A 26,348-nucleotide genomic window follows, 5' to 3' on the forward strand; every position below is an offset into this window, starting at 1 on the left:
CTTTGGGATTATTCAGAAATGCAAAGAACTGTTGGTGAGGGATTGGCAGTGTAAGCACAGACATCTTATGGCCAGCTAATGCAAGTTTAGAGCAGGACAGAAGGCTTAAAATATTAGACTTGCCATCTTCTTGGTTGGGATTTTTTGTAGTGGGTTATGAATCTGTTAGTTTGATCAATTTGTTGGTGAGGCAAGTTTATGCTTTTGAGTCTCTTGTCTCAAGAATTAAAAATGTATGCATATGAGTCTTTCTAATTGGGTTCTCATTGTTCACTTGCATTAAAACCAAAGAAAAACTGATCAAATAACGATATCATGTCATTTTGGTGGAAGGGTAAGTTCTATTTTTAGGCATTTTCTTTGGCTGAATTGGTATTATAATAGAAAACTAAGTCGATGCAGTAATTCAAGTTGGATTCATGAATTTTTACTGCTGGCAACTCTTTAGCTTTATCTTTATGTTTGAGTGGGTGAAATTTCCTTTTTTAATTCATTTTCTTTGGCTTTCTGACCTCATAATCCGTGATGCTTGTATTACTTCTTTCTGTCATTTTTTTGTAAAAATCTTAAGGATTGGGAGGCTGAGGAACTTTCATCTTTGTTTTTTATTTATTTTAATTTTTTATACTGGGATCGTCATTTTCCTAGGAGAGTTTTTTTTGTAAATATTTTTTAGAATAAGTTAATTTTTTTCTCAGTCTTTTCCCCTTTATTGCTGTATTTGAAAGGCTAAAGTTCCCTATTAAATTATGACACTTATTGGTTGGTAGTTCTTAATATAGTTAATACCAACAATCTGCTTCAGAGTAGGAGACCCCACAAATCTTTACTCCTAGACATGTGTGTTCTTTGCTGTGTGAGTTCTGAGACAGTTTCTCATCTTCTTTTGCATTGTTTGATTGCTTGGGAATTCTAGGCCAGATCGTTTGGTTTGTTTGGAGAGATTTGGGTGTGGAAATTTTTTTACTTAACATCTTTTTGAGTACTTGGAAGGATGCAAGTAGACCGTGAAAGTGCCATTTTTTCTGGTTTTTGGAGAATTTGGTTGGAAAGAAATGCCTGCATTTTTCACGGAAAGGGTCTCATCATTGCTCTGCGATAGAATTTGTTTGTTGGTATTTCTTGGTTGGTTGCTTTAAGGGGGATTGTTTGTTTGACTTGCAGCATAATTGGCATGTTATTTTGATGTCATTTTATTTCCTTTTTTCTTTTTTAGTGTAATTTTCTATTTCTGTTAGAAGATTTTATTTTCTGCTTTGTATATGAATTTCTTTGTTTATCCCCCAAAAAAAAAAAATTGATGCAGATGTAGGGGGAAAACACTTTTTTGGGTTCAAGTTGAGACGAATGTAGTTCTAATAGCTCCTTTCTGTGCTTTTCATGGGAGTCACTTCTTTTTCAAACCATTTATATGGCTGCTGGTGCCTGATGCAGATAATCATACCACAGTCTACCATATCGCATCCATGATGCTTTGTGGTATACTTCATTGATTGAAATTGCCAACTTTCTTCTGAGGAGTTGAACAGTGACCCATTGATTTTGGAGGTCTAATTCCAGCTCACATGCTGTGTAGCTTTGGCATGTTGATAAAAAAATGTATAATTGGTCACATTTTTGTTTTGTGTATCTATCCATTTGGGAAGCATGTATATTTAATAGGCCACAGTAGTTCCCTTATAAGGTTCCCTTTTTTGTTGGGTTTTTTCTCTGAGATCTTAATATTTTCACACAAGCACTATCGGGTAATGTGAGGTGATTTTCTTGCCTGTGTATGATTATGTATTGATCTGGATGATAGCAGTACATTGAGTGTGTTATTCTCTCTTTATTTTTTTTCCTGCTACTTTCCTGTTGAACCATGCTGCCAGCTTTAATTCATACAATGTTGCAGGCCTTTGCACTTGTGTGTGGCTACATGGAATGTGGATGTTGTCAAAAGGTGGGTGGAAATTGCATCCTTGGATGAGATTGCTGATGCAATTGATGTACCAGGTCCTGTTGGCAGCGCATTGTGTCTGGCAGCTGCTTTAAAGAAAGATCATGAAATTGGTAACACTAAATTTCAGAATAGTAGTTATAAAAATGTTATTGGATATTGATTCTTCAATTTCATCTGGTGCATTATGCAGCTTTTGTTAAAAATCAACTTTCCCTGCTTCCAGTTGATCATTAAAAGAAAAATTCTGTCTATTTTATTGTGATAAATTTCATCATTCTGTTTTGGCAAAAATTGGAAACCAGATTTTATGGTATTTAGTTGTTGTGGCAACATCCACATAATTTGTTCCTATTTCTGGTTGGACTTTTGTTGGGGTTAGGAATGGACGTATTGGTTTATGTAAAAGTGCATGGCTGCTTTGTTCCATCCACATCCTTGTTGTCTTTCTTGTAAACCACAAATTGCAGCATCTTCAGACACAAGCACTAGTAATCAATCCAATGGACCATTGTTTTTTCAATTTTGTGTGTAGGCTGACCCTAGATGTGGGAACTTTCTATAATATGTAAATCTTTTTCTTTGGAAGATCAATTGAGTGCTTCTTACTTAAAATATACAGGAACTTGCTGATGTGGTGATGGAAACTTGTCCTATAGGAATGGACATAGAGGTACTCTTCCTAAGGAACTTAACTCTAGTTCTTTATTATGAGAGGGAAACAAATCTCTTTCCTCATGGCCTTGTTACCTTAGTCCCATAAAAGCGTATGTATGGGGCATACGAGGAGAGAAAGGTGCTTACATCCCCAAGAAATGTTCCCTCTCTTTTACTTGAAGGGAAGTGTCATATTCATTCCATAGAATATGATATGTAGACTATGATAGTTGAAGTATGGATCCCTTGCAAGCTGTTGCTGTATCTGCACCTAAAATTTGCTGGAAACTTTCACAGATCTGTTCATTCATGTGCATGACACGTTGATATGGCATGTGTTCATCACCAATTTGGAGAACTAGTCATGCATCCACCTATATATTCTTCCTGTGATATGTCGAGAAATGTTAAGATTGCATTGTTTATGTGGGATTGTATATTTATTTTCTGAGGCTGATGATGCATGCTTCCAGTGTTTGATAAATAAAGAAAACAAAGAAATTTATTAAAGAAAGGTGAAAAATTATAAGGAGGACAAGTCGTCCTCTAGAGAAAAATGCTAAAGCAAAAACAAAAGAAGGCTAAGAGAAGTAGTAGTTAGTAACTGAACAATGCTTTCCTTTGAGGCATGCTGCATTTTTTCTATAATGTCTTGGTGTGTTTTGATTGCAACATTAAGGATAATTCTTTTCATTTTTTTTTTCTTCCATAAAACCCTTACAAATGCGATCAAAAATATATATTTATTGGACAACACACGCTAGGATACATCATAGTTGTATGCTTGTTTATAAACTTTGAAGAGTTATTATGCCTTAGTGTTTAGAATTTGGAGATTTGTTCCAGATGCTTTTATGTTTTTTTTCTATGACATCTTATAATTCCTCCAATCTATCTGCCAATACTTTAATTGGAGGGGACTTCTTGAATAGTTGTCCTTCCTAATTGCTAGCATTTGGATGCTGAAAACATCATATGGTGTCAATAGGTTGGCACAGGACACCTGAATGCAGACAATCTGCTTACGTCATCTTTGAATTCCTCTCCTATCCGTCTTAGATACACTTATGGTTCAGCTGATTTTTTTATTTTGTTGATCAACCATGGTAATCCTGTTGAGCTGTTGAATGTATAGGAGGGCCCTTTAAACATTGGAGATAACCGTTTAATGAGGAAATCAATGAGGACTAACTGGTCTGTTTGATTTATGGACGCTGTCCCTTTTTTCTAATTTAACCCTTTTCTCTTTGTGATTTACTTACTCTTTCCACTTCCCATTTCTTCCTCCGCCTCCCCCCCCCCCCCCCCCCCCGGGCCTATTTTTTGTTGGTAAATGATCTGGGGGTGCAGAAGGTTTAAAAGCTTAGGTTTTGATAGCCCTGTTTTAATTATCATAATTTGATCGGACAGAATTCGCTGTTTAAAATGAAGCTGATTAAAGAAAAACAGACAGTTCTTGAAATCTTGGACATCACTCTTAGCAATGTTGTATGTTAGTGGTGCTCAAAGCCTCTAACAATATTCATGTGTATCTGAATGAGTTGTTGGGTGTTGCTATTTCTTTTTGATTGAAAACAGTCTTTGCTGGTTAGCTTTGTTGCTTTTCAGTTGGAAAAAATCTTTTATCTTTTTTGGATAGAAAAATAAGAGAGATATCATTAAAGGGGACAAAGAAGAGAATAATGGCATCCTCCTAAGAAAAAAGAAAACCAAGGAAGACTAGAAAACAATCAAAATAAAACTACCTTTCAATCTTGCTGGAGATCCAACAGGGGTATCCCTTTAAAATAGCCTGCTGCAGAAGGCCCTTCCCAAGCAAAGAATCAGAATTCTTCTTCCTTGCGAAGATAGAGCCATTCTTTCCAACCAAATTTCCCATAATATGTAAAGATCCCACAAGTCCACAAAACCAAGGCATCTCCATTCTTCCTGAATCCTGTGAAAGGACATGCAATAATTCCTCCACCAGACCCATACAAACTCATTTTTCCCCCAAAACCGCAAACAACTTATTCCAAATTCCCCAAGAGAAAGAGTGGTGCAGAAGTAGATGCAAAGCAGATTCTGGGCTTTCAAAACACAATAAAAAAATCTGGAGATAATGCCTTTAAAGGCCTTCCGATCTGCAACAGATTGTTGGTGTTAACCCTATTAAGAACAACCAATCAAAATTCTTTGACTTTCACATAGTGTTTGTTAGTTGCTGAATATTGATGTGTCTTGAACTCTGGAACGAAGCAAATTGGTATGAATGTTTTTTTTTTTATCGCAACACTTGGTTATGAATGTAAGGTAAGGCTGCGTACTATAGACTCATTGTGGTCTGCCCTTTACCTGGACCCCGCATACGTGGGAGCTTTGTGCATCGGGCTGCCCTTTTTTTTTTTTTTTAACACCTTGGTTATGAATGTGACTGCCTCTGATGTAGGATAAAATGATAGGCATGGGGATTCTTTCAAATCTCTGGAAAAGTGATCATATTTTTGCTTGCAACATTTTGTGCTGCTAAATTATTATTTATATTTTTGAGAGTACGATGATTCATGTTTTTGTTTGCTTAGCTGGCCATTTTATTTTTATTTCTTTTAGTTTGTTTTAGAAGTTCTTCGATTCTATGGGTTTTCATAGATGTAAATGTTTCTTTCAGAGGGGAGAGAACTTGTACGAATGTTGCTTGCTGCTGGAGCAGATCCAACTGCCCAGGACCCTCTGCATGGACGTACAGCTTTGCATATGGCTGCTGTTGCAAATGATGTCGAGTTAGTCAAGGTAAGCCTAATAGCTTCCTACTGTAAGTTATGGGAGTAGTTATTTCTTTTCTCATAGGTGATTTGTGTTTTATGTCGTAATGTTGAGATCTTGAGTTTTACACAAATGATGAATTTTTCCAATTTTGAGTAGATCATTCTCGATGCTGGAGTTGACGTTAACATCAGGAATATGCAAAATACAATACCTCTTCACGTAGCATTGGCGAGAGGGGCAAAATCGTGTGTTGGATTGCTTTTATCTGCTGGGGCAAATTGTAATTTGCAGGTTTTTTTTTGCCTCTTTTTTTTTTTTGCTTCATAATGTTGTTACTTCTAGATCTTTATGCGAATGATTGTGAGGAGTATCCTTTTTTTCCTGTTGAAGGAATTGTAATTCATTAATTATTAGTTAATATATATTTAATTGCAAGACATGGTATTTGGTTCTTAGATGTGTGTGGTGCTTAGCGGTCCTAGATCTTGTGTACATACTGAGTGGTTGTTGTACTATTTCTCTTAAACAATAATATGGTTATTTTGCCTTTATTTATGATATTGTGTCACTACCCAATTTATAATTGATTTGATAAATGCCACTAATTTCATGGTTGCATTGCAACTGGAGTGGGATAAGTGGTATAACTCTGAAAGATAAAGAAATTAACACATCTGTGATAAGCTAGGTATGGTACCTGTAGATGATAAAAATTATAAAATAAGGTCAGGGCAGTTAAGATGGTTTGGGAACCTGCAGCACAGGTCAAATAATGATAGGGATGATCTAGTTGTCAGAGACAGTAGGAGGGGAAGGGGTTGGCCTGGAATAGCTTGGACCAAGATAGCATATGAATTTCACATAACTCCAACTGATATTGCTTGAGATTCCGTGGAATGGCAGAAAAGGACTCGTGTAGCTGATCCCATCCAGTGGGACTTAAGGTTTGGTTGTTGTCGTACCTAAATTTGAGAAGAAGCTAGTGTCGGGAAGGTTGAGTTGGTGGTCTTAAGAATATGGTGGTGTTTTTTTTCAATTGCATTGTCATGCAGATGCAATTGAGGGAGTATGATCAATTGTTGGAACTTCTTGATTTACTTGACAAAGATTTGGCCTAAAGCAAAGGTATGGGGAAAACAGCATTGAGGATTTTGCTTTTCGTCCTAAATTCTTATGTTATAGGAATAATCATTGATAATTGTAACAAATGTACCTCCTTTACTAGAATAGGATCTTTTTTCTCCTCTGTCAGGATGCATTTTGTTAAAAGATGAGGTGGTTTGGGCATATGAGAATGAGAGGTTGAAATCTATTCGTTTACAATACACAATCTATGCGACAAGATACCATGGTTACTTATATTGAACTAAAGCCAAAGCGAATACATTAACTAGAAAAAATAAGAAGATCAATTAAGTTAAAATGGTATGTTGAATAAGAATATAGAAAGCATCAAAGTGATCTCACACATTCATACAAACAACAAAAACAAAACCAAGCCTTAGTCTCACTAGGTGGGGTCGACTATATGAATCATTTTCGCCAATTTATGCGATCATGGATCATTTTTTTTGATAGATTCAAAGATATTAAATTCTTACTCACTATCTCCTTCCAAGTTATTTTAGGTCTACCCCTACCCCCTCTACTGCCCCCTACAGTAACTAAATCACTCTTCCTCATAGGTGCACTATAAGGCCTACGTTGCAAGTGTCCATACCATCTGAGTCATCCCTCCCTTATTTTATCTTCTATAGGAGCTACACCTAACTTATCACGAATATGTTCATTCCTTACTTTATCTTTCAATGTTATACCACTCACCCATCTAAGCATTCTCATTTCGGAAACTTTTACTTTTTGGATATTATGTTTCTTCGTCGCCCAACATTCCGATCCATATAGCATAGCCGGTCTTATAGCTGTCCTATAAAACTTTTCTTTCAATTTTAAGGGTATTCTACGATCACATAGCACACTTGAAGCACTTCTCCATTTTAACCATCCTGCTTTAACTCTATGCATTACATCATCTTCAATTTCTCCTTCAGCTTGCATAATAGATCCAAGGTATCGAAATCTACAAGTGCTATTTATTTCTTCATCATCAAGTTTAACTTTGTTTCCAATATTCCTCCTATCATTACTAAAATTACATTTCATATATTCTGTTTTATTTTTACTTATCCTAAAACCTCTAGATTTCAAAACTTCTCTCCATAATTCTAACTCAGCCTCTACTACGTCCCTAGTTTCGTCAATTAATACAATATCATTTGCAAACAACATACACCATGGAACCTCTTTTTGAATACTCCTAGTCAATTGGTCTATCACTAAAGCAAAAAGATAAGGACTCAAAGCAGATTCTTGATGTACACCTATGGTGATTGGAAATTCTCTAGTTTCTCCATTTATAGTCCTTACACTAGTCATTACTCCATCGTATATATCCTTAATAATATTGGTATGCCTACTACATACACCTTTTTTTTTCTAGAACCCACCATAGAACTTCCCTAGGTATCCTATCGTATGCTTTTCTCAAGGTCAATAAGTATCATATGCAAGTCCCTCTTCTTTTCCCTAAACTTTTCCATTAATCTTCTTAAAAGATAAATAGCTTCTGTGGTAGATCTCTCGGACATAAAACCAAATTGATTTTCCGAGACCTTCTTTTCTAACCTTAATCTTTGTTTAACTACCCTTTCCCATAGTTTCATCGTATGACTCATAAGTTTAACTCCACAATAGTTATTACAATTTTGAATATCTCCTTTATTTTTGTATATAGGTATTAAAGTGCTTTTCCTCCATTCATCTGACATTTTCTTAGTTTTTACAATTGTATTAAATAAATTAGTTAACCATATAATTCTGTTATCACCTAAACATTTCCAAACTTCAATTGGGATGTTATCTGGTCCCAAAGCTTTCCCATTTTTCATCTTTTTTAGTGCAAACTTAACTTCGTTAACTCTAATTTTGCGAATAAATCTCATATTTTTAGTCTTTTCCTCATTTGACAATTCTAAGGTCAAGTCTTCTATTTAGTTTTCATTAAACAACTTACTAAAGTAACTTTGCCATCTTTCTTTAATGTCTTCGTCCTTTACCAAGACAATATCATCCTCACTTTTTATACATTTTACATTTCCTAAGTCTTACTCTTCCTTTCTTTAACTTTAGCAAGTTTAAATATATCTCTTTCTCCTTCTTTTTTACCTAATCTATCATACAAACTATTAAATGATCTATATTTAGCTTCACTAATGGCCTTTTTTGCATCTTTTCTAGCCTCCTAATAATTTTCAAAGTTATCTCTGTTTTTACATTTTTGCCACGTTTTATACCAAATTATTTTTGTCTTTATGATTTTTTGTACATATTTATCCCACCACCAACTCTCTTTGCTATTTGAGAATCCTCCCCTTGATTCACCTAAAATTTTTTTTGCTATCTTTTTAATAGAGCTAGCTAATCTATTCCAAAGAGTATTTGTATCTATCCTATCTTCTATGGTCCAATCCCCATCTTTGATCATTTTGCCTTTAAATTTTATTATATTTTTTTCTTTTAGGTTCCACCATCTAGTTCTCTTACACTAGTTTATTTTATCATTTTTCTTCCATTTTTTGATACATATATCTAACACTAAGACTCTATGTTGTGTGGTTAGGCTTTCACCTGGAATAACTTTACAATCCTTGCATGATAAACGATCTACCCTCCTAGTTAAAAAAAAATCTATTTGACTTCTATTTTGTCCACTTTTAAAGGTTATTAAGTGTTTTTCTTTCTTCTTAAAGCAAGTATTCATATGGCATGGCGAAGTGTAAGATCATCTCCTCAGACTCATTTTTGTCTACATATCCATATCCTCTATGTATCCTCTCATAATTTTTATTATCTCTTCCGACGTATCCATTCAGGTCTCCTCCTACAAATATTTTCTCAGTCCTTGGTATGTTTTGTATAATACTATCTATATCTTCCCAAATTGTTTCTTAAGATTTTCTGCTAAGCCGACTTGAGGAGCATAAGCACTAATGATATTTATTATCTCTTGTCCTAATATCATCTTGATTTTTATAATTCTATGCCCTATTCTAGTTACATCCACAACGCTATCTTTTAAATTTTTGTCTATAATAATGCCTACTCCATTCTTATGTTTTTCATTTCCAGTGTATCAAAGTTTAAATCCTGATTTATCAATTTCTCTAGCTTTCTCCCCCAACCACTTAGTTTCTTGAAGGCAAATTATATTAATTCTTTTTTTGATCATTGTATCCACAATTTCCATATTTTTACCCGTAAGTGTCCCTATATTCCAAGTTGCTAATCTAATCCTAATTTCCTGAACTAACATCTTTACCTGGCCATGTCCAGAATGAAGCAGAAACCCTCGCATATTTGACACCGTACCCGGGTGCCGACACGGCGCGTTGTTTCGGGGTGGAGACCTAGCCCACCCTCGCACACTTTTGGCTACACCCGAGTGGTTCAAGTGCAATGCATCGCTCGTACAGGATGCCCCCAACAAATATTCAGTAAGGATTCATATTATAGTAATTTGACAAATTTTACGCTGGCTGTCAGTTATCTAACGCAACCCTCTTCCTTTACCTGGGCTTGGGGCTGGCTGTGTGTGAAAAAATTGGAACATTAAGTGCATCACAGGTGGAGTTATCTCACACATCCATCTTAATCAAAATTTCTTTTTGTGATATTTATGAAATAAATTTTAAAAAATAAGTTACCCATTTGATCTTGTATTGAAGAAGCCATCCTCAGCATCTTTGTAGTAATGATGCTTTTTCTTTTGGGAGTAAAAACAAGTTTGCCTTCTGATTTTCCCTTTTCTCGCCCCTTTTCCTTTCCTTCCTTTTTCCTTCATTCTAAACATAGCATTATTTTGAATGTCTAATCATGAAGAGCGTTAATAAAGTGTTCGAGTTACTTTGTGTCTTATTTGAGGAAAGATAGAGAATTTCCCATTTGTGTGGACTCATAGAACTTTCCCTGTTGCATTCATTACAGGCTATCGTGAAATTTTCTCTTAGGGTAATTACCTTCATGTTGTCAAATGTTGTGTCTTTATCTTTAGTTCGTGGAAGACAATATTTTTTTTTTCCCTTGAGAATAGTGTTGGTATTTGGGAAATTCCACAAGGTCCTTACTTTTTTGAGCATTTTGGGAAGATTTTGGGCTTGAAGTTAAATTTGTCTAGGGGTGGTTTGGTGGGTATCAACTATCAATTTGGGTCTTAGAGAGTTGAGGGTATCTGATCTCTATCATGTTATGATTCTTCAGCTTGGTTGCCTATGTCGTATTTGGCCTTCCGTTTTTGGGGAGGGGGTAATCCTTTGTCAGATGCTTATTGGGATTTGGTGACTGAGAGAGTAGGGAGTATATTTAGAGGGTTGGAAGAAGGCTTACCTTTCATTGGGGGTTAGGTCTGCTAGGATCACTCATTAATGCTTCCCTGTCCAATGTTCCCATTTATTTTTTTAACCCTTTTTAGAATCCCTACTAGGGTAGGGTGGTTGGGACATGGAGAAAATTATGAGAGATTTCTTGTGGTTTGGTCTTGTGGAGGATAAGAGGGATCACCTTGTTAGTTGGGAAATGGTTAGGAGAGCTAAATTTGAAGGGGGATTGACACTTGGTAATGTGTTTTCTAAAACATCTCTTTATTTGGAAAATAGTTATGGAGGTTTCCCTTAGAGCAACTCGTTTTGGCATCAGGTTATTAAGAGCAACTATGATATTAATTGGAAGGTGGGATACTAGGGGGAGTGGCAATATTGCCTAAACGAACCCTTAGAAGTTTGTTCCCAGGTAGCTTGTCTTTTCTTTCCTCGTAATCGCCTTAAAGTGGGTAATGGTGATAAAAATTTATTATGCGAGGATGGATTGGTGAGATGCCGTTTGAGTTGTTGGTGCTGTGTTTGTTTAGACTATCTTCTAATCATAATGCACCAATTTCTATTACTTAGAGGGGGGCTCATTTTCTTGGGATTTCCATATATGTAGGTGTCTCAAGAAAGAGAGATTGATGAGTTTATTTCTTTATTGAGTGTGCTGGATTTTTTTTTTCTTACTTTTTTTTTAGGTTTGGAGAGGGGGAGCGCTTTGGGTTGGGATTCTTTGGGCTCTTTCTCTTCAAAATCTTGTCTTATTCATCTTAAAAATTCTTCAAACATCAGCCCTTTCCCTTTGACCAAAGCTGTTTGGAAAACAAAAGTTCCTTTCAAAACCCAGGATTTTACCTGGACTCTTGTTTTCTACAGGATTAATATGGATGACTTGATGGATAAGGAGACCTCATAAATCTCTCAGTTCTGATGTTTGTATGTTGTTCCATGAGACAAATGAGACTATGATAATCTTTTCCTTCATTGATGGGTGGTGAGGTATCTATGGAGCACTTTGTTTGCTTGTTTTGGTGAGCTTGGTCGACTTAGCAGAATGTACATGACTTTGGTGGTGAATTTTTGGGTTTTTTGGAAGAGTAGAAGATGGAAGGTATTTTTTGAATTGCATAGTATTTGCTATTTTTGTGGATTCTTTGTGTAACATGTGGACCCACTGCTATGATATCGTCCGCTTTGGGGTGAACTCCTCTCATTTTTAAAATGCATCATAACAGGTGGAGGTACCAAACCCACACTTACAGCTGAGGCCGTCTCCTACTCGAGCAATGTTGGCTCCTCCCTCCCCTAAGATAACACTCTTGGGCTATCTGTCTCGTCTAACTCAGTGGTCTCTTAGCATAGTGAACACACCCATCTATTGAGTCTGGCTATTCTCAACAAGTGTCCTCACCTCACTTTTGGTTGGGATCTAGCTCTTGTACCATATTGTAGCACCCAATCCACTGCCATGATATTGTTTGCTTTGGGTTGAACCCCTTAGTCTTAAAACATGTCATGACAAGTGGAAGTCCCAAACCCACACATATAAAGGAGGCCCTTTTCCTCCTGAGTGTCATGATCCAAGCTTGTTTAGGGCATTATGTTTGCCTGTGACTGCTTACCCTGTGTGCACTGAATGAGTTACCATCATGCAAATATTAGTATAGGTATTATGCTTTGAGTATGTTTATGTCTTAGTGTAAAGTGGGAGTATGATTCCTTCGTCAATTTGACGTTTCCTAGTGCTAGAGCTAAAATAACATATAAAGCTCTTTAGAGGAAGGTGAGTGTTCATTAGTCTTGTAAAACTCACTAGCATTTGTTAAACGTGTTTAGCCTACTTGCTTCCCTCGCTAAACACACGTTGCTTATTGAGGTCTTAATGAATTACATTGCTTCAATGTTTACACGTGCTTGCCACTTGCTTTTATGAATTTTTTATTGCTTCTGTTTACATTTCATTCAATTGTTGTGAATGTGTTCTTGTAGTAAACCACAGTAATCTTTGGTTGACTAGTTAGCGAGAGTGCTTTAGCTAGTTCGGCACGGCCCTTCACCAGGGGTGAAATATTCGGCCTATGACAATGAGCAATGTGGGACTCTTCCTCACTCTAAGATAACTCTCCTAGGTTGTTTGCCTCACCCAACTCAGCGATTTGTTGACATTGTGGGTACGACCCACCTACTGAGATTTTCTGTTTTTGGCAAGTGTCATCACCATGCTTCTAGTCAAGATCTAGCTCTGATACCATACACTTTTGATCGAGATCTAGTTTTGATACCATATTGTAACGCTCAGACCCACTGCCACAATTTTGACCACTTTGGGCCAAACTCCTCACGATTTTAAAACACATTGTCACAGGTGGAGATCCCAAACCCAGACATATAGCCCAGGCTCTTCTCCTCCTCAAGCAATGTCCTTCCCCAAGCTAACACTCCTGGGCTGTCTATCTCACTCAATTTAGCATTCTGTTGACATAGTGGGTGCCGCCCATCTACTGAGACTTGCTGTCCTTGGCAAGTGTGTCACCACACTTCTTGTTAGGATCCAACTTTTATACCATACCATAATGCTTGGCCCCGCTAACATGACATTGTTCACTTTGGGCCGAGCCTCTATGATGTTAAAATGCGTTGTGATAGGTGGAGGTCCCAGAGCCACGCATGAAGGTGAGACCCTTCTCCTCCTTGATTAATGTGAGACTCCCCCCCCCCCCTCCCCAAAAAAAATGGAAAGAAGATAATGCTCAGGTAGTCCTCCGTCTCACCCGATTCAATGGTTTGTTGACATAGTGGGTAAAATTACTGTAATGCCTGGACCCACTGCCTCGACATTGTGTGCTTTGGGGTGAACCCCTCATGGTTTTAAAATGCGCCGTGATAGGTATAGTTCCCAAACCCACACATATAGTCGAGGCCTATCTCCTCCCGAGCAATGTGGGGCTCCTCCCCCCCTTGTAATACCACATTGCGGCACTTGGTTCCATTGTGTCACGGTCCGACTATTTTCACACACTTGTGAAGGGCTGTGCGGCGCTAGCTAAAACACTCTTGCTTAACTAGCCAGCCTATCATTTACCAACATTCATCCACGAAGCACTTTCATTAACATTCATTCAGATAGTGGTGGAAACAGTAATCAATTCATGAAAGCTGTGGCAAGCAAGCAGTAAACATTGAAGCAAACGTAATTCATTAACAAATCCTCTGTTGACATGGTGTACTTAGCGAGGGAGGCAAGTAGGCTAAGCACGCTGACATGGTGTACTTAGCGAGGGAGGCAAGTAGGCTAAGCACGTTGACAATTGCTAGTGAGTTTTACAATGACTGATGAACACTCACCCTCCCCTAAAGAGGTTTTTATGTAATTATCATCCTGGCACTAGGAAACATCAAAGTGACCGAGGAGTCATACTGCCTTATTTGGCTTACAAAGACTCTACTAGTAGAAAATAACCCTACACTAGTATTTACATGATGGAAACCCATCCCAAGCACACGAGATAAGCGGTCACAGGCAAGCATAATGCCCTGAACAAGCTTAGCTCGTGACACATTGGCACGACATTGTATGCTTTGGGGCAAGCCCTTTATGGTTTTAAAATGCATTGTCATAGGTGGACACCCCAAACCAACACATATATTTGAGGCCCTTTTCCTCCCTGAGCAATGTGGTGCTCCTCACCACCCTAAGATAACATTCTTGGGCTGTTTGTCTCATCCGACTTAGCAATTTGTTGGCATAGTGGGTAGTGGGTACCACCCACCTACTGAGAGTGTCTGTCCTTGGCAAGTTTCGTCACCACACTTCGGGTTGTGATCCAACTTTGGTGCCATACTGTAACTCCCTGACCCGTTGCCTTGAGTATGTCAATAGACTGTTGAGTCAGGTGGGATAGACAGCCCATGAGTATAATCTTGGGGTGGAAGGAGTCCCACATTGGTTGGGGAAGAAAAGAGTCACGACTATATGTGTGGGTTTGAGACCTCCATTCGTTACGACGTGTTTTAAAATTGTGAGGGCCCAAAAGTGGACAATGTAGTGGCAGTGGTATCAAAGCTGGATCTCGACTGGAAGGGTGGTGACGACACTTGCCAAGGACAACAAGCCTCGGCAGGTGGGTGGTACCTAGTACTACCCACTATGTCGACAAACCACTGAATTGATTGTGACAAACAACCCATGAGCGTTATCTTGGGGTTGGGAGCAGTACATTGCTTGGGGAGGAGAAGGGACTCGATTATATGTGTGGTTTTGGGATCTCCACCTGTCACAATGCATTTAAAACTGTGAGGGGCTTGCCCCTATCAGGTGTTACACTTTGGCTCAAAAGGAATGGAAGAATGTTTAAAGATCAGAGGACTTCTCCAAGTTTGCTTTGCGAGAAAGTTACTTTTTGCTTCATTTTGGGCATATTCTTTGGGGTTTTTGGGGGCCTGTCACAATATGATGTTCAAAGGGATTGGAAGGCAGCACAAATGTATTTGTTTTGCTAGTGGATTTGTTTTGTTTTAATAAAAAAGTTGTCTTGTGTTGTGTGAAATCTCTTAAACTTTCATGGTTCTATACTTGATGTGATATTGTGATTACTATGCAAATGGGAGAGATGTTCTCTCTGTTCTGTAGATTTATCGGACTTTTGACTCGTGTAACTTTTATCACCACAAGTCATATATAGCTTAGGAATTCTTGTCATCTTTAGTTCTTGCAATCATCATGAAACTGTGTATTTGACTCATAAAATTAGCACTAGGATCATTGATGCGTATCAATGCTTGTTCTTGTAACACAAACAAAAAATGTTGCATATGCAGGATATTGGGGTCAAATTCAATGTAACAAGAACTACCACAGTTATTACCATGTTGATAGACGTGGGAACAACTTAATAAGCTTGAAAGAGATTGAAAAGTAGACATAAAGTGAACAGATTTCATTATAAAATTTAATGGTAAAAATACAGCATATTTGTAAGCACATGACTGATTTTATGTGCTTTACATTAGCCATATGTAGGGCTGTATGTGTTATGATTTTAAAATTTTCATTCTAGGTCAAGGTTTTATGGTTACAGGCTGGAATGGTTTGACAGCACTATCCCTTATTTTGTCAGAGAATTCAAAGTTGACTGCATAATGTGGAAAACAATTTAATTGTACTAATGTGATTCCTTCTCTTCTTCTTTTTCTGCTGTTCTTCTTCTTTCATTTTTATAGCATTTTATTTTAGCCCTAGAATATATCTTCTTGCACTTAGCTGCTGATTTCTACTCAAGGTATTCATTTTAGTATTTTTTTTTCATTAGAAAAAAAATATACAAAGCAAAACGAAAATACAAACAAACAGAGCAAAAGTCGTGACAAAATCAGTGTAACAAGGATCTCCAGTTACTGATTATGAGATGATGGAACTCCTGGGAAGCGCTCGGCGTTGACGCTCATAGAGAGGCATAAAGGACCACCCTTTCCTCAAGCAAATACCCTGGGAGAGTTTCACCCCAAAAAATTCTCAAATTCCTTTCTAATCAAGTCACTGCACCATGCCACCATGGCCATTAAAGCACAAACCCATAAACTTCTAGCAACTTTCTGTCTGCTAAAACATCGAAATCGAATAAGAAACTGCTCTTCCTTAGTGTTTGGATTAACCCAACATTCTTCCTCAACAACATAAAAAGATAATTCCATAATCTCCTAGTAAAAGGCTGACACAGGAAAAGGGTGGCAGTTGCCTCGCTACTATGCTTGCGTAACACACAAAGATCAGGTGAGAGATCCTAATTAGGCCTCCTCCTTTGCAAACAGTCATTAGTATTTAACAAACAGTCATTAGTATTTAACTTATTCATGCTAAACAGAAGCCTTAATCTTAAGAGGCCTTGGCCTTCCAAATAAAATTTCTTAAGAGGAAAGGAAGATCAGATGGGGATTTAACATGCTAAGTAAACAAAGGATTTGATTTACCAGAGAAAAACATGCTATAAAAAAGAATTTGATTTACCAGAGAAAATACCAGCACTATCAAAAAACGGAATTCTTATATCCCAAGAAAATTGAAAATGATAAGAATCAAGAATTTAACTAAAGAAACTAAACTCATCCACTTCCCTATCATTCATATAATGGAAAAAAATTGCAAAGACTTCAAGAAAGATTCGAACAACTGTATTTTTGTTCCTGTCTCTCCTAACTACCCCAGAGCAGTTCCTCTTTTTACCATATGCTTATACTACATGTTTTCTCATTGTTGTCAGGACGACGAAGGTAACAATGCTTTCCATATAGCAGCTGATTCAGCGAAGATGATACGTGAAAATCTTCAATGGATCATTGTTATGCTTAGATATCCAGATGCTGCCATTGAAGTTAGAAACCACAGGCAAGTATCTGCGAGTATGTTATGGCTTCATTGTGTCTTCACCTGCATTATCATGAGATTCTCATTTTTTCTTTTTAAAATTTTAAATTTTGTTAATTTTGTTTTGGTTTACATGTTCAAGATTAGATGTGGAGGTCAACTCTTAGCAAAGAGAAGAGAGACCATCTAGTTAGTTGGACTTGGGAGAAAATTTAAAGACCCAAATATGAAGGGGGTTTTGTGCATAAGAACTTGGTGCCTAAAAACATCTTTCTAGTTGGTAAATAATTATGGAGATTCCCTTTGGAGGCTGTCTCTTTATGGCACAGGTTACTAAAGGCAAGTATGAATCGGATAGGGATGGTGGGATACCAGGGGAATGACAATGTTTCTTATGGTAGCTCTTGAAAATTTATTTCTCAGGTAGCTTAGTTCTTCTTTCCTCTTAACTAATATCGTGTTGGGAATGTGATCATATTTGGTTTCGAGATGTTTGGGTGGGTGAGGTTTCTTTGGAGTCTTTCTTCCCTTGTCTTTTCAGATTCTCTCTCTAGCATAATGCATCAAGTAATGCTTTTTATTTTTTTGTCAGAGGATCTCTTTCTTGGGATTTTTACTTATTTAGAAATCTCAATAAGAGAGAAATTGAGGACATGACCTTCTTGTTGCAAATGCTGGATTCTTTTGTAGTTGTTCCTTGAATGGGTGGTGACCTGAGGATTTGAACTGGTTATTCTTCTGGTTCATTTTCCACAGTATTTTTCCTTCCCAGTTGTTGAACATGCCAAGTCCTTATTTTCCCTTGAATCATTTTATTTGGAAGGCCAAGGTTCCCTGTGAGATCAGGGATTTCATGTGGACTCTGACTCTTAATAGGCTCTACTAATTGCTGCAAATGAGGAGACTTTACGAGGCCATAAGTCTGAATATTCATGTCATGTTTTTGGAAGCAAGCGAGACCAGCAATCATTTGTTTCTCCATTGTTGGGTGGCTAGGCGGCTTTGGGTATTTCTCTTCCCAGATTTTGAGGAGGCTCTTGTGCTTCCTTGAACTGTTGATGTTTTTACGCTGGTGCAGAACAGAGGCTTGTGGGGAATAGCTTTATGGATATGTGCAGTTCTTGGCATTTTTGGATCCTGTGGATTGAAAGGAATGCGAGGATCCTCAATGGCAAAACATATTCTCTACACTTTCTTTGGGATAGAGTTAACGGGACTTCTTTTTCGGCTCATTCTTTGGATTTTCTTGCAGGGTTCATTTGGACTAAGATTTTGTTTGTGGAAAGGAAAATAAGAAGGAAACTCATTTTCCATTATGTTTTCTCTCGATATTAAATACTATTAAAAATAAAATTTATTCTATTATGGCTAAAAATTAAGGAAAATTCAAATTTTAATGATAGTAAAATCAAAATTTGGTTCATTAATTTGCTATATATTTTATTTTCTTCCTTGTTTCTTTGATAACTAAACATGAAAAGGCGGATTCCTTCAAATTTTCCTTTCCCTAATGTTTTCCAAGTTCCGAATGGGGCATCAAAGATTTTTGTTGTCAGATCTTCAGAGGGATTGGGAAGGGGATTTGATGTAATTGTTTTTGTTTCTTTGCTTATGTTGTTTTTATGAGGATATATTCTCGTTTCTATGTAATTCTCTCTTCTATATGTTAATAAATTTCTTTCTGTCCAAAAAAAAAAAAGAAAAAAAGATTTAATGTCAACGTCCAGCACAGTGTACTTTTCTATTTAATGGTATAATGTATATGTTTTTGTTGGTTGACAGTGGTAAGACATTGCGCGACTTCTTGGAAGCCCTTCCTCGAGAATGGATTTCTGAAGAGTTGATGGAGGCACTCATGAATAAGGGGGCTTATCTGTCTCCTACAATGTGAGTTATATGTGTTTTTGTGTGTGTATGTATATGCATGTATTATGCAGTCTGTATTCACAATTTGGTCATATGTGACTGTGGCTTATATATATTTCATGCTTTTATTTTCATTTATGATAGATATGAAGTTGGCGATTGGGTGAAATTTAAGAGAAGCATCACGGCTCCTACTTATGGGTGGCAAGGTGCAAAACACAAGAGTGTTGGCTTTGTGCAGAGTGTCCCAGACAAGGACAATCTCATTGTGTCATTTTGTTCTGGAGAGGCTCATGTGTTGGTGGATGAAGTGATTAAAGTGATTCCACTGGACAGGGGACAGCATGTACGACTCAAACCTGATGTCAAAGAGCCAAGGTTCGGTTCTATATAATTGCTAGCATTGTTTTATTAATTCTTTACTCATTTATGGAATATGCCCAAATCATTTTCGCACACTAGTTTCTTATGCTTGCTATATACTGAAAGTTTATGTTGAATTTCTTGTTAGACATGCTTTTTCACATCTTTAATGGCCTTTCTTTCCTTCACAATGCTGTTATTTCTTCCTTTCTAAATCCAGATGGGTGATTCTATTTTTTGGGATTTTCATTTTCATCTTTAATGCTTTTCTTTGCTTGTTCTGTCAGAAAGTTGGCATATCTCTAACAGGAGGGATGCTAGGGCGTGGGTTTTAGATTCTGGTAAATACTTTTGTAAGTCTTTTTTTAGTAATCTTATCAGGAATAATGTGTCCTTTCCTTAACATCAATGCATTTTGGAGGCTAATGTTGCTTCTAAAATTAAAGCACTTGTTTGGTTGGTTGCCCTTAATAGAGTTAACACAACCTGTTGCAGAGTAGGAGGCTTTCAAAGGCTTCATCCCCTGATGTGTGCTTCTTGCCCTTTTATTTCTGAAATTTTCAGTTGCTTGGAACATGTGGAATAGAGCTTTTGGGTTATTTAGGGAGGTTTGGGTGTTTTTTGGTGCAGCTTTCAAGTGTTTCTTTTACATGATTTGGGAAGGGTAAGGATGCTGGTAGGCTATGGAGGTGTGCCCTTTTTATGTTTTATAGGGATTTGATTGGAACCAAAACACTTACTTTCTCTGGCAAGAGATTGTCCTTACCTTTACTTTGGGATAGGATGCAGTATTTGGCATCTCATTGGGTATTTAGTACAGGCTGTTTGAAAGGATTGTTTTGAGGCTGTTGAGTGTGATTGGAAGACTTTATTGACCTGATTGTATTTCAGTTTGTTGTTTTCTGATTGATGATTCCTTGTTCTCTTAGTTGTAATTTCTCCCTTTTGTTCTAATAAATATTCTTTTCCTAAAAAAAATAATCTTCTCAGGCATACCTCAATTTAAAAATTAAAAGAACAAAAAGAAAGGTTCCCAATATATATATATATATATATTCTCTTTTTCAGAAACTGGCTGGTGGGTATGTGGCATGTGCTTTAGTACAACTACGAGTGTCAGGATGTGTCTGGGCATCAAATTTGTGTAACTTGCCCTATGCTTGATCGTGGGCATTGAGAATTGTTGAAATATCCAACAATCCTTATTTTCTGCATCATGGGGAAAGAAAAACTTAAGTGTAACATCCGATTCAGCATAGGTTTTTTCACTAGTGGTGAAATATAGAAGCAAACTAATAAGCTATCAAATAATACTAATGTTATGTTAATAGAATGGAATAAGAGGAAATAGAATTTTGGGAATTAATAATTTAGAACAAAGTCACTCATGCAAAAGCTTGTGTAATTCCATCCAACATGGCATAATAGTAAATGAATAGACATTCTCATACTCAAATTTGAGTATAGTCATTCAATATCTATTCCTTGTCATGGATTCATAAATTTTTTTGCATTGTCATTGTTTTGCAATGACAAGACATCTCATTTTGTAAGCTGTCAAATCCTTTTTCTATTTCTAGCCCTATAAATTACAGGAACCGAACATTACTAAGGGAACTTAGAAATTTGTTGTGTGTGTGCATACATATTCCAAACCCAAACCCATGGAACTGATACTTAACTCATTTTGAAATGCTTGTATAACATAGGCTACTTCATCCATTCTGGTGGAATCCATATCTCCATTTGAAATAGATTTCTCATTTTGAAATGCTCGTATAACTTAGGCTACTTAACTCATTCTGGTTGAATCCATATCTCCATTTGAAATAAATTTTTATTTATACATAGTTTGTTCATCATTAGTTGGAAGTCATGTTTTCTATTTTTATTATTATGTTTTTGAAAATAAGCTAATTTAGTAGAAAGAGGAAGGAAAAAAATACCCCAGTACAATAAAGCATCGTCCCAACAGAGAACAATGGAAAGACAAGATAGAAAAGAAAATACCACTTAAATAATAAAGCTTTACAGTCCCTCTATCAGCCAAAGAAATTTCTCCAGAAGCTCCACAACCAAAGACCATAAAAAAGACGAGAAAACCACTGTCAAATACATGCATAGGCTTACTCCAGCCCTTAAAAATTCTGGCATTCTCTCTTCATCATACCGTTGCTATCAAAGCAAGCCCTTTGAAGAGTTCCCTCCCCCCTCCAAAGCCTCTGAAACAAGTGAAAGGACTCTCCAAATTTTCTGTGGCAACCTAATACTCCCAAAAATACAAAAAAAAAAAAAAAAAAAACGGGATCAGTAAAATAGAATCAATAAAAGAGAAAAACACCAGAAAGATTAATCCAAAGACCATTCCAAATGCTAAACTGTTTTTTCATCTGTTAGTCCTGGAGTTTTTTTGTTTGATTGGATTTGGGTAAGCAAGTTTGTTTTTTGTGAATATCATGATTTTAAAGGATGGTGACCATTAGTGGTGTTTATATTAAATATTAATTTTTTGGACCTCGATACTAAAATGGGGTGAAATATTGGGGATCCCTTGATTCATTTTTCAGTTGTTGCACCTACTATAAGGAGCTGCTCTTGGAACCTTGATTTGTGCTTCCTCATTCTTGCTCAGAACCTAGACAGAATGCACTCTAATCATGGCAAAATCTTGCGTTCGTCATGTCATATTTTCATTCTTTATATTATAAACTTCAAAATACATTTACTAGTTCTAAGATTTTTTTATTTTGGATTGAATGGAGATGAAGTTACAGCATAGTGTTGCAACTTAGGCATTATATTGGTGACTTTATGCACTATTGTTAGATTATGTGTTAGATGTATATTTTTCTTACGGAGTAGGTGACCTTTGAAGGCATTTTCTCATATGTGTGCTTCTTATGCTTTAACAGTTCAGAAACAGCTCCTCATTTGTTTTTATACTGATTTTTTTCTTGGAAAATGTGGAACTAACTTTTAGTTTATTGGGAAAAAGTTGGGTTTGTGCGAGCTCGGTGGAGAATTTTTTGGGGATCTCCTTTTCTGGCATTATGGATATGTGCATTTTTTTGTAGTGTGGCGGCGTTTATGGTTGGAACATAATGTGTGTATTTTTTATAGGAAGAAGCTGAATATTTATTTGTAATGGGTTAAGATTCATTACTTAGCTTCACTTTGTTGTGTTGGCTTAGGGTGCTTTAAAGGAGTGAGCTTCTCTGACTTTAAACAGGATTGGGTATATTTGTTGGTTTGATTGGTGTTTTTTCTTTTGTTTTTTCTACCTTTAATTTTTGTCTGTTCTGTTTAGAAGTATTTCTTTTTCTCCTTTTCGTACATTCTTTTCATCTTTAATGAAATCATCTTCTTTTGTTATCAAAAAAAGTTTATGCTTGTTTTAGTGAGAATTGTATTCACAATTTTATATTGATGCTTCATAGGCGCTTCCTTGCACCTGCTCCAGCTTTGTGTAGCTATAGTTTATAGTACTGTGCCTGTGTGCACACATATTGTTTCTAGTACTGTTTTGATATATTTTTTTAACAATTTCAGGTTTCTAATTCTTATAACTTATTTCTGAGCCAGATCTGTTAGAAAACATTACTATTAAAGCTCGTGTGAAATTCAATTGCTTGTCTGTCCAATAATACATTTTTTTTAAATAAGTTGATTATATTTTTATTTTTTTCTTTGATTGGAATTTTCATTCAAATAAGATTAGCAGTAGTGTTTTTTGCGAAGATATCTTGGCCTTTGCTCTGACATAGGATTCAGCATTTGACCTTGTTATGGGCCATCTGCAGTGGGATTCTTTAAGGGGGCGTGTTTTTCAGAATTACAGCATGATAGGAAGGCTGTGTTATTTTGGTTGGTAATCTTTTCTTCTTTGTTCTTTTCTTAGGAGGATTTCTTTTGCTCCTCTTTGTACATTTTTCATCTTTAATGATCTCTCTTCTTTTTCTATCCAAAAAGTTGAAAAGAAAAAAAGGAAGATTAGAAATAGTGATAAAGTAGAGGACATGTAATATCTCAGTGGTAATGGGCATAGGCTTATTGCACCGTGCATTTGAGTGGGTTCAAGCCTCACTTTCATCCGACTGAGTTACCCATTTAGAAATAATGCTAAACTAAATCTAAAATATTTTTGTATTAATAAATGATATTGGTTACTGGAGCTTTATTTGAAGGTGGATATCAGATGGAATTTGATTCATTTTGATTGCCTAGATATTTTGAATTGTAAGAGGATTTTATTTATATGATATTTATTATGGATATTTAGTTTATTTAATTTAATTTTTTCATTTGTGTAGATTATGGTCATTTGTGTTTTGACGAATTAATTTTTAATTTATAAATCAATTTCTATGCGAGAAAATTTAAGTACATCCCAATGCGTGAAAAGATCACTTAGATTTTGAGCTTGAACCTCAATGTTGGATTTACGGTATGTGCTCCTTGTGCCTTTTAGGTGTAAATACTATTTATTGTCTGCAACACCTTAACTTGAGTAAACTTTGCTAGTGCATATCAATGAAACATTACTCTACGGTTTCTACCCATGTATATGGTGGTTAGCTTTGTCTTGCTCCTAGTTTTCTTTCAATGTGAAAGTCCAAGCTCGAGAGAAAGCGGAAGGTTGTTTTAGGTCATTGATGTGCAGTATAAAGCTCATGTTTGGATTGGCTCCCCTTTGGTGCCCTTATGTGGTCATTTCTCTCTTATACAACAACAACAAACCAAACCTTAAGTCTTACTATGTGGGGTCGGTCACATGAATACTTTTCTGCTAATTTGTGCGATCATGGACAATTTCTTTCGACAAATTCAGGGCTATTAAATCCTTACTCACTATCTCATTCCAAGTTATTTTAGGTCTACCTCTACTCCTACTGATATTCATAGTAACTAAATCACTCTTTCTCTCTAGTGCACTATGTGGCCTAGGTTGCAAGTGCTCAAACCATTTGAATCGTCGCCCCCTTGCCCTCTATAGGAGCTATGCCTGACATACTGCAAATATGTTCATTTCTTAATTTACCTTTTAGCTTTATATCACTCATTCATCTAAGCATTCTTATCTCAACAACTTTTACTTTTTGGATATATTGTTTCTTAGTCGCCTAACATTTTGATCCATATTGCATAGCTAGTTTTACAGCCATACTATAAAACTCCACTTTTAATTTTAAGGATATTCTACGATCACCAAGCACACTCGAAACACTTTTCCATTTTACCCAACCTGCTTTTACTCTATGTATTACATCTTCAATTTCTCCTTCAGCTTGCATAATAGATCCAAGGTTTAAAATCTACTAGTGCTATTGATTTCTTCATCATCAAGTTTAACTTTGGAGGTTATTACCAAAATTACATTTCATATATTCTATCATATTTCTCTCTTATCAAAGAACAAAAATAAAACTCATGTTTGGATCTTAATGATGTGAACCTTGAAAACTGCCATGGACTCATGGTTTTAAATAAAGACCGCGACTGTTACGTGTTACGTAACGGTTTTTTGGGTTACCGATACTGTTACACACCGCGAAATCGGTGGGAAGAAAAATCACGGCCGTAGCAGCTGTTATGGACCGTGACTGTTATGTAAAGGCCGCTACGACCATTACGTAACCGCTACAGGACTGTTACACAAAAAAATTATTTTATTTTTTACCCTCACTTTTTCCCTCTCTTTCATATACCATTCTTAATATACCAAGTGACAAGAGGGGGAAACTGATGGACTGCTGTGGTATGTTTGGTTTGTGATAAAGTAGAATGCTAAAACCCCCATTAATCTATATTTATTAAGATTCTTTCTTATGAATCAAAGCCTATAGCATCCCTCTTTTGCAGTGAGTATGCGAGGTTAACTATGTTTCATTATCTGTTCCTGCAGAAGTTTCTTCCTCTAAGTCACTCTTATGGTGTACTATTTTTCTTTTCGATTTGCTTTTTAGTAGTACATAATCTGGTTTGACTTGGAACCTTTTCCCATTCTTCTTGGCACACATTCTTTCTTGCAGGAAAACAACATGTGCATTTGTTTCAACTTTATTTGACTCTCTTAGCATTCTTTAACCTTTACAGGTTAAAGAAATAGGCATAAAAACTTACAGGGTGCTTGTCATGGGCTATGGGCTATATCTTATATGGTACTGTGTCTTTGGCAACTGCCAATTATATTTATCCTGCCACCGACGTGGGTTTACATTAACCTTTTGAGACATCTTTGGTGGTTTCTAAACATTGGTTCCTGCTTTGTAGACAAATTTACAAAAAATTTCCGAGCATGACTGCTGGAATTTTTTTTTTTGACATGCATTATCACTTTAATGTTTCTGTAAAATATGGGATATTTGGTCAATTTAGAATCTTAGAATATGGCCTTTTTAAAAAAATGATGTGTAATGGTTGTTTGAACCTTAGGCACTGTTAAGTTAATGGCATGGTTTATTAGAGTCAGATGATGTGCCTCTTTTGCGGCTTCTGAGTGTGTAAACCTACCAAGACCTAACATTCGTGGTTAATTAATGATCATGTTCTATTATCAGATTTGGTTGGCGTGGTCAATCACGTGACAGCATTGGGACTGTTTTATGTGTTGATGATGATGGCATTCTGCGCGTTGGGTTTCCTGGAGCATCCAGAGGATGGAAAGCTGATCCAGCAGAAATGGAAAGGGTTGAGGAATTTAAGGTTGGGGACTGGGTTCGTATTCGTCCCACTCTTACAATGGCAAAGCATGGACTAGGTCCTGTAACTCCAGGTAGCATTGGTATTGTTTACTGCATCCGGCCAGATAGTAGTCTTCTGTTGGAATTAAGCTATCTTCCAAATCCATGGCATTGTGAACCTGAGGAGGTTGAGCCTGTCGTCCCTTTCAAGGTAAGGGAGAAAATTTGCCTTTTTCTTGTGGCATTGTAGTCAATTTTGTTTTCATGGATTTTGTTTTACTCTTTTTCATCATATTGCTGTTTGTTTTTCGTAATCC

The 26,348-nt window shown here is 36.5% G+C and overlaps 1 protein-coding gene across 1 annotated transcript in view; it reads left to right on the forward strand.

The window, feature by feature from the left end:
• LOC131165104 (E3 ubiquitin-protein ligase KEG) overlaps positions 1-26,348 on the forward strand; it is a 33,480-nt gene that overhangs the window by 4,483 nt on the left and 2,649 nt on the right. Inside the window, exons 7-13 of the mRNA XM_058122801.1 lie at positions 1,895-2,052; positions 5,244-5,365; positions 5,498-5,632; positions 17,019-17,143; positions 18,905-19,009; positions 19,133-19,366; positions 25,909-26,242. Of these exons, the coding sequence (XP_057978784.1) occupies positions 1,895-2,052; positions 5,244-5,365; positions 5,498-5,632; positions 17,019-17,143; positions 18,905-19,009; positions 19,133-19,366; positions 25,909-26,242 (1,213 nt within the window). The remainder of the gene's footprint in view (positions 1-1,894; positions 2,053-5,243; positions 5,366-5,497; positions 5,633-17,018; positions 17,144-18,904; positions 19,010-19,132; positions 19,367-25,908; positions 26,243-26,348) is intronic.

The sequence above is a fragment of the Malania oleifera genome, chromosome 9 (assembly GCF_029873635.1).
Source record: "Malania oleifera isolate guangnan ecotype guangnan chromosome 9, ASM2987363v1, whole genome shotgun sequence".
NCBI lineage: Eukaryota > Viridiplantae > Streptophyta > Magnoliopsida > Santalales > Ximeniaceae > Malania > Malania oleifera.